At 43.3% G+C, this 9,343-nt stretch overlaps 1 protein-coding gene across 1 annotated transcript in view; it reads left to right on the forward strand.

The window, feature by feature from the left end:
- The window catches only part of LOC121922936 (E3 ubiquitin/ISG15 ligase TRIM25-like), a 25,729-nt gene extending 16,386 nt beyond the window's left edge, over positions 1-9,343 (forward strand). Inside the window, 2 exon segments of the mRNA XM_042452888.1 lie at positions 1,914-2,021; positions 8,014-9,343. Of these exon segments, the coding sequence (XP_042308822.1) occupies positions 1,914-2,021; positions 8,014-8,543 (638 nt within the window). The 3' untranslated portion in view covers positions 8,544-9,343.

Here is a 9,343-nt window from a genome sequence, read left to right on the forward strand (position 1 = left end):
CGAATGCGCCGCCTTACGAAATTGCCGGGTTACGAAAAAAATCCATTGAAAAAAACTGTTCCGGGTTACGAAGGTTATTTCGGGTTACGAAAAAATTTTTTGGTGCTTTTCGGCGCTTTTTCGCACGAAATTGCGGCTTTCGCTATTAGCGCCTATGGCTTTTTCGGCTTACGAAGATTTTCGGGTTACGAACGCGGCGGCGGAACGAATTAAATTCGTAACCCGGGGTACCACTGTATAGTAAAAAAGAAAAAGATCAAAGCAAAATGTTACTTATTAAAGCAGTTAGAATACTAAAACATTGAAACAATAGAAATAAAACTATATATATAACCTTAAAATTTTCAAACCAGCACTACATAGAATTAAGAACCCAACCTGTACTATTTGTAAAGGCTTGGCAGCACAAAAATGTTTTTACTTGCCATCAGAAGGAGAGCAAGGACCAAGCAAGCATGGTCTCTCTTGGGGCGAGAGTTCCAAAGTCTGGGAGCAGCCACTGGGAAGGCCCTCTTCTTTGTTACCACCAAACAAGCCTGAGAAGATGGTGGGACAGAGAGGAGGGCCTCTCCAGATGATCTTATGGCTTTTAATAGGTTCATACTGGGAGATATGGTCTTTCAAATAAACACACGCATAGGATTTCTTCTATTCCCACATTGACAGCTGAGTTCTTGACCTCCATTTCTCACATGTAAAATGAGAGTAACTAAAGCATACCTCGAGGTTCTGTTGTAAGAACACATACAAAGTTCATTCAGCACTTCGTAAAGGGAAGGGACCATGCAAATATGGTGGTAAGTGTACAATGTAAGAGCTTTTGAATTTCTAGAGGATATACTATAGAGTTCTAATCTTCTCCTTCCCTACCTCCTTTCTTTGCCATTCCTTTCAAAACTGTGTATAAGTGTCACGAAGAAATGTATGAGATTAAACAGTGATAGAGTAAAGTTTTATTTCCCACCTCATTTGCGAGTTGCAATGCAAACTACATCAGGTTTGGTGTGGGCAGACCACCAGAGGGAGCATTAGAGTCAGATGATTGTGAAGTGGGCATGAATATTGGAGAACAGGTTTGTTTGATCAAAAATACATCTGTGGTCATAGTGATATGAGCAAATAAGGTGACTGTTTTTAGATTTGGGCTTTAGTTATTTTCTTTATACACTGTCTTCCAATTAAGTTCTCCAAATGGTTTCCATTATTTTGTTAACAATAGACAAAAATTAACATATCACATGTAATATATCACTGCCTTCACTTTATTTTATTGTCCAGGATGCCTCTTGAGTTTTGTCTGTTAGGTGCATTTAGCTCCCAGAACCTTTAGAGGCTTAAGGTGAATAATGATTAAAACCCCTCTTTCTCTTTCCTGCCTGCTGCCTCATCGGATCAGCAGTGGGCACAGGGGTGAAATGGAGAAAGTCTTCCCTTCTTCAGATGTGTTAGTGAACGCTGGGCTCAGGGAGCACTGTCAGGAGTGAGGGCATTTGTTAACCTGGGTAGATGTTATTCAGTGGCTCCCTTGGATGGGCCTCATCAAAGTCTGTTGTCTTCCAGGGCTGGAAGTGTGTGTAGTCTTCAAGCACACTGTGCACACCTTCCTGTGATTTGGGAAGGAGGGGGTAATAAGCCCTGTTGAAACTGAGGAGATCTATGTCTGAATGGCTGTGGCTGGGTCTACAATGTCAGGTGATATTTGGGCAACCTGGATTCCAGAGTTGTGTAAATCTTTGTAAGCAGCCAGATCAGCTTATTTATTTTAATATTTGAATATGATTTTCAAGCATTTTTTTCATCTGTCCATCCATCTATCCCGTCATCCCTTCCTCTTTATTTATATTCTGCCTTTCCCCCAGGATCAGGACTGAACTTCATCTCACCCTCCCCCACTCTTGTTTTCTTTTCTACAGCACAAAGTCCCAGCCGGAAAGAACGGAGTTCAAGCAGGTCTCTGCCACGGACTCAGTCGGAGACTCTGGAAACCTTTTTAAATAAATCAAGAGAGGAGCTTTTGGAATGTAAGTGCCTGAGTCATCTAGGTCCGTTACACACGGGCATCCTAGTACGTGCTCAGCACGTACTAGGATTAGAAAGGGGTGTTCTTTCTGGATGCCCCTAACCCTAGTACACGCCAAGCGCGTACAAAATGGCAGCGCCCATTCTACATGGGCGCCGCCATTTTCATAGAATGATAGAATCATAGAATCGTAGAGTTGGAAGAGACCACTAGGGCCATCCAGTCCAACCCCCTGCCATGCAGGAAATCCAAATCAAAGCATCCCTGACAGATGGCCATCCAGCCTCTGTTTAAAGACCTCCAAGGAAGGAGACTCTATCACCCTCCGAGGGAGTGCATTCCACTGTCGAACAGCCCTCACTGTCAGGAAGTTCTTCCTAATGTTCAGGTGGAATCTCTTTTCCTGTAGCTTGCATCCATTGTTCCGGGTCCTGTTCTCTGGAGCAGCAGAAAACAAGCTTGCTCCCTCTTCAATATGACATCCTTTCAAATATTTAAACAGGGCTATCATATCACCTCTTAACCTTCTTTTCTCTAGGCTAAACATCCCCAGCTCCCTAAGTCGTTCCTCATAGGGCATGGTTTCCAGACCCTTCACCATTTTTGTCGCCCTCCTTTGGACACGCTCCAGTTTCTCAATGTCCTTTCTGAATTGTGGTGCCCAGAACTGGACACAATATTCTAGGTGGGGCCTGACCAGAGCAGAATACAGTGGCACTATTACTTCTCTTGATCTAGACACTATACATCTATTGATGCAGCCTAAAATAGCATTGGCCTTTTTAGCTGCCGCATCACACTGTTCACTCATGTTCAACTTGTAGTCTACTTGGACTCCTAGATCCCTTTCACACGTAGTTTCATTCAGCCAGGTATCACCCATCCTATATCTGTGCATTTTATTTTTCCGCCCTAAGTGCAATACCTTACATTTCTCCGTGTTGAATTTCATTTTGTTAGCTTTGGCCCAGCTTTCTAGTCTATTCAGGTCATTTTGAATCTTGATCCTGTCCTCTGGGGTATTAGCTATTCCCCCTAATTTGGTGTCATCTGCAAATTCGATAAGTATGCTCCCAATTCTGTCATCCAGGTCATTGATAAAGATGTTGAATAGCACTGGGCCCAGGACAGAGCCCTGTGGGACCCCACTGGTCACTTCTCTCCAGGATGAAAAGGAGCCATTGTTGAGCACCCTTTGGGTTCGGCCGGTCAACCAATTACAGATCCATTTAACAGTTCCTTTGTCTAGCCCACATTTTACAAGCTTGTTTGCAAGAATGTCATGGGAAACCTTGTCAAAGGCCTTAATGAAATCAAGATATACTATATCCACAGCATTCCCTTCATCTACCAAGCTGGTAATTTTATCAAAGAAAGAGATTAGGTTTGTCTGGCATGACTTGTTTCTCTGAAACCCATGTTGACTTTTTGTGATTATGGCATTGCCTTCTAGATGTTCACAGACTCTCTGTTTAATGATCTGCTCCAGAATCTTTCCTAGTACTGATGTCAGACTAACTGGACGATAATTGTTGGGATCCTCTTTTTTCCCCTTTTTGAAGATGGGGACAACGTTTGCCCTCCGCCAGTCTGCTGGGATCTCTCCTGTTTTGCAGGAGTTTTCAAAGATTATTGCCAATGGCTCCGATATTACATTTGCCAGTTCTTTTAATACCCTTGGATGAAGTTCATCTGGTCCCGGAGACTTAAATTCATTTAGTTTAATAAGGTGTTCCTCTACTATCTCTTTACTTATTCTGTGCTGAAATTCCCCTATTCTGTCCTCTGCTCCATTATCCTCAGGTTGAGCACCCTTTGCCTTTTCTGAGAAGACTGAGGCAAAGAAGGTGTTGAGTAATTCTGCCTTTCCTCTGTCTCCTGTTAGCATTTTGCCATCTTCTCCACGCAGTGGCCCTACCGTTTCCTCCTCCTTCCTTTTGCTGCGGACATATCCAAAAAAGCCCTTTTTATTGTTCTTAACCTCTCTAGCAAGCCTGAGTTCATTCTGCGCTTTAGCTTTTCTGACTTTACCCCTACACATGCCTGCTATTTCTTTGAATTCCTTTTTTGTGATTTCCCCCTTTTTCCATTTCTTATACATGTTCCGTTTCAAACTTAGCTCGGTTGAAAGTTCCTTAGTCATCCATCCTGGTTTCTTGAGACACCTCCCGTTTTTCTTTCTCACTGGAACTGTTTGAAATTGTGCCTTCAGTATTTCTCTTTTGAGAAACTCCCATCTGTCCTGAACGCCTTTATCTTTTAGTATTTCTGACCATGGAATCGCCCTCAATACTTCTCTAAGTTTACTGAAATCCGCTCTCCTAAAGTCTAGGATGCGTGTCTGACTATGCCTGGCTTCTCCTTTCCACTGTATGACAAACTCCAGGAGAACATGGTCACTTCCACCTAATGATCCCACTACTTGCACCCCATTAACCAAGTCATCCTTGTTGGTTAAGATCAGATCTAAAATAGCTGACCCCCTTGTTGCCTCTTCCACCTTTTGGACCATGAAATTGTCTTCTAGGCAAGTGAGGAATTTGCTAGGCCTTGAGGATTTTGCTGAGTTTGACTTCCAGCAAATATCAGGATAGTTGAAGTTGCCCATCACTACTACATCTCTCTTTTCTGACTGTGTGGTCATCTGTTCTAGAAAGATATCATCCAATTCCTCAGTCTGACTTGGGGGTCTGTAGTAGACACCTACCGTAACATCCTTGTTGTTTCCCTCCCCTTTGATTCTTATCCAGATGTTCTCCACCTGGCTTCCATGATTGATGTCCAGGATCTCTTCACTGGTGTAAATATCTCTGACATATAGTGCTATTCCTCCTCCTTTCCTGTTTGGCCTATTTCTCTTAATAAGGTTATACCCCTCTATTTCCACATTCCAATCATGAGACTCATCCCACCAGGTTTCAGTGATGCCTATTATATCATATTTGCTTTGTTGTACTAGGAGTTCGAGTTCATCTTGCTTATTTCCCATGCTCTGTGCATTAGTGTAGAGACATCGCAGACCATGGTTCCCTTTTACTTGCTGCCTGTGCAAGTTTTTTTGCCTCCCACTGTTGGGTCCTTGCACTGTTTGCCTTGTTTCCTCTATGTCAGTTTGACTATTTTCTCCATCCCTTTCGCCTTCCTTAATATTGTCTCCCTTCCCCACGGAACTCAGTTTAAAGCCCTCCTGATCAAGTTCTTGAGACTGTTGGCAAAAACATTTCTTCCAACTGGCGTGAGATGCAACCCGTCTGTTGCAAGAAGTCCCTCCTCATGGAACCGCAGCCCATGATCGAAGAATCCAAATCCTTCTCGGCGGCACCATCTGCGAAGCCAGTTGTTCACATCTGCTATTTTCCTCTCCCTTCCTGGACCGTGCCCTTCAACTGGCAAAAGAGATGAGATGACAACCTGTACATCCATTCCTTTCAGCTTCCTACCAAGCGCCTCGTAATCCCTTTTGATGTTCTGCAGGCTGTGTCTTGCAGTATCATTAGTTCCCACGTGGACCAAAAGGAAGGGGTATTTGTCAGTAGGCTTGACCAGTCTTGTCAGCCTCTCTGTCACATCCCAGATCTTTGCACCTGGAAGACCTCTCAAGACATCTTGTCAGGCCTACAAATCACTGCTTCTGTACCCCTCAGCAAGGAGTCGCCCACTACAACCACACGCCTCTTCCGAGGCTTAGCAGCGACTGTTCCCTCGGGTGGGACTCTCAGGCTCCCCTGCTCTGTCCCTGAAGTCTGTCCATGCTGCTCTTCTTCATCCTCCTTGATAAGGGAAAGAGCTTCGAATCGATTCTCTAGCTGCAAGCTCCCCGAACAATTCCTTCTTGGCTTACTTCTCTTTGTGACATTCCTCCAGCTGTCTGCCTCCTCTGTTTGGCAAGTGACCTCTTCCACCCTAGCATCTTCCTCTGCGTGGTACTCATCCAAGATGGTTAGTTCTATTGTGTCCAGGAAATCCTCTTGTTCCCTAATATGCTGAAGTGTAGCTACTCTGGACTCCAGCTGCTGCACTTTCTCCTCCAAGAGTGCTACCAACTTGCACTTGGTGCATGTGAAGTTCTCGACTTCTGTAGGCAAGAAGAGAAACATCCCACAAGAGTTGCAGGTGACTGCAGCAGATCCCTCGTTGTCCATACTGCAAAGTCTTTAGTAATGAATATAACAGTTAATCTACTGGGAATACTTCTTTAAAGGAATGTACTGGCTGCTATCTTACACTTAAAGGGCAGGTTCTGTTTCAATATCTGATTCTAACCTGATTCCACTTGAGTAGAGTTGTTGAGTTAAAGAAAACTAAAACTAAAAGGGCTCTGGAAGTTGGTATATAAAGCTAGTCTGCTAGCTCCGCCCCTTTGTGACTCACAGATGTGACTCACAGAAGCTCCGCCCCTTCAGCAATGAGCACACGGTCTCAAGCACACGGTCTCAAAATGGCTGCCAAGCAGCTCCTCTCCTCCTCCTCCTCTCTCAGGCCGGACTGACGGCACGGACACCTAGCATCCGCATATCGCACAGCGGAAGTGATGCCGTGAGTATGCCATTGGCACCTTGCGGCATCATTTCCATGGTGCAAAAAGAAGCCGCTTTTTGTGGCTTCTTTTTGCTTCGCAGAGGAGCCGCGTGGTTTGGAGGCTGAGGCTCCTCTGTGCAGCAAATGAGGGCACTTTTCAGACCGCCCTTTGGGATGGTCTGTAAAGCGTCCCTGTCTGTTTTCCAGTAGCCCACCTCACTCTCCCCAGCACTTTGCCATCTTCAGCTGTATTAGGAAGCAAACCAGAGTAGCCCCAACTTTCTAGAAGGGCTCAGGCAATCCAGGAAATGACAGAGCAGTTATCTGAATGTCTTTTCTCGGTAAGCTGGCAGATAAGATTGTTAAAGATCAAATCATAAAACATAAAGAACAGATGTATTATGCAAAATGTAGTGTCCAGATGCTGTTGGACTGCAGCTTCTGTCATTCCTTATCGTCAGCTTTGATAGCAAAGGATGGTGGGAATTGCAGTCCAACAACATCTAAAAATCCACAGTTCACCTGCCTGTTTTAGAGCATCAAAAATCCTGTGGATAGTAGTTATAGATGCTGTGTATTTGAACTTTCCAAAACTTTTGACAAACTGGAATTTTCTATTTTCTTGCTGCCCTCCCCCTTTCCAAGCATCAATGTCTTTTCTAGTGAGTCCTGTCTTTTCATGGCTGTCTCAGTTTATTCATCTTGGCTTTTAACAGCCATGGGAAAAGAAGACAAGTGCACTTACTGATCAATAACTGGTGAAAAAACAGAGTGTAGAGAAGAAGACTAAGTGGAGAATTCTCACAATTGTGAGACCAAAGAAGTGGCATCCCCAGAGGGTGGCACTGGTGCTTCCTAACATAAACATTTTGAAGTTGAGGTGAGCAGCAATTTGGACAGGCTTTCTGGTGTTACCAAATTATTAAAATAGTAAAACCAAAAAGGGAATGCAAAGGAATCCAAAATATTCTCTCCAGGTGGGCAGATCCTAAATAAAGTGGTAAATGAGTTTCATTATTAAGTAAACAAAGCAGATGTTAGTTATACATATGCATATATATGTACATACATACTGATTTTTCACTAGTGTAGTAATGTAATTTAAGATGGCACTCAGTGGCCAGAAGAAATGATCAGGGGCTGGGGAAACTCTCCTGTAAGGAAAAATTACAACATTTGGGGCTTTTTCGTTATGAAACAAATGAGTGTAGGGCTGGGAGGTGGGGACATGATGGAGGTTTTGAAAATTTGGTATGCTTTGGAGTAAGCATGTAGGGAAAAGATTTTTCTTCCTTTTTGTTCCACAACTCTGGGGTCATCCAGTGGAGCTGAATGGTTGAAAATCTGGGATGTACACTTCACATTGCTAGAATCAGTGCTGCTACTATTCTCCTGTTGCCTTTGGTGTGCATTTATAGGTGTAGTGCTTTGGTCTTCTGACTTCTCTGGTATGAACTTACAGTATTTTTCTGCAGTTGCTACAAAATTCAGTCTGGATTACAACACAGCCCATGAGAAAGTGATTATATCAGAGAAAAACACCAAAATGTCTGTGTCGGATATTCCCCAGAATTACAGCTACCACCCTCATCGCTTCACCTACTGCTCCCAAGTAGTAGCCTTCCAGTGTTTCAAAAAGGGCATCTATTACTGGGAAGTCGAGATAGAGCACAGCAACTTCTGTGGAATTGGCATCTGCTATGGGAGCATGCCCAGGCAAGGAGTTGACAGCCGCTTAGGGCGTAATAGCAGCTCGTGGTGCATTGAATGGTTCAATGCCCGGATCTCCGCCTGGCACAATGACATTGAGGAGTGCCTGCCGAACACCAAGGTGCAGAAGATTGGTGTACTCCTGAACTGTAAAGGTGGCTTTGTGATTTTCTTTGGTGTCGCTGAGAAAATGACCCTCCTCCACATGTTTCAGGCCCAGTTCACAGAAGCCCTCTACCCAGCTTTCTGGATCTTCTCCAGTGGAACCACCATCTCAATCAGTCAGTTGAAGTGAAGGGTCAGGCATACACCCCTGTGTGATCTGAGTATTTTTCTCTGATTATGTGAAACTCTATACTTAAAAAGCAATACTCTTTGCTGTTTGTGCTTGGATCTAGGAAATTAACACATTTTGCATTTTGCAAGCTTTTTTGCATATAGAATGGGTTGAAAACAGCCTCATGGTTTCTAGTACTCCTGACATAAATTGTTTCAGTATGCAGGAATATTTGGGTTGAAAGGCTACATGGAACAAAATTTAAATGACTATGCCTAGGTGTTTCACTGTGTAATTTTGAAAATTATGTATGCAGTTCTACAGAATAACTAGCAAATGTCTCTACAGTTGGCCCTCTGTATCCACAGATTCTGCCTTCATGGGTTCAAGCATCCATGACTTGAAAATATATTTTTTAAAAATCCAAAAAGCAAATCTTGATTTTGCCATTTTAGATAAGGGCTGCCATTTTACTACACCACTGGATTTAGTGTGACATCAGCATCCATGAATTTTGGTATCCACAGGAGGGTCCTGGAACCAAACCCCAGCAGATGCTAAGGCCCACTGTACAGATTGCAAATAATAATGTTGATCTGCAATTTTAAGAAATTCAGATTAGAAGTAAATAGCAAAAATGGTGTCTTATATTTGCTAGGGTCTTGCTTTTCTTTTCCTTCATTTGTAACCTGCCTTTTGCCATCTCAGACTGCGACAAATGTAATGTATCTAAAACCACCTAGCCTAGTTATCAGATCTCATTCATTACAACAAATCTAATTCATTGAAAGTTCAATAAATTATTATTGTTATCATTA

The sequence above is a fragment of the Sceloporus undulatus genome, chromosome 2 (assembly GCF_019175285.1).
Source record: "Sceloporus undulatus isolate JIND9_A2432 ecotype Alabama chromosome 2, SceUnd_v1.1, whole genome shotgun sequence".
Classification (NCBI taxonomy): Eukaryota; Metazoa; Chordata; class Lepidosauria; order Squamata; family Phrynosomatidae; genus Sceloporus; species Sceloporus undulatus.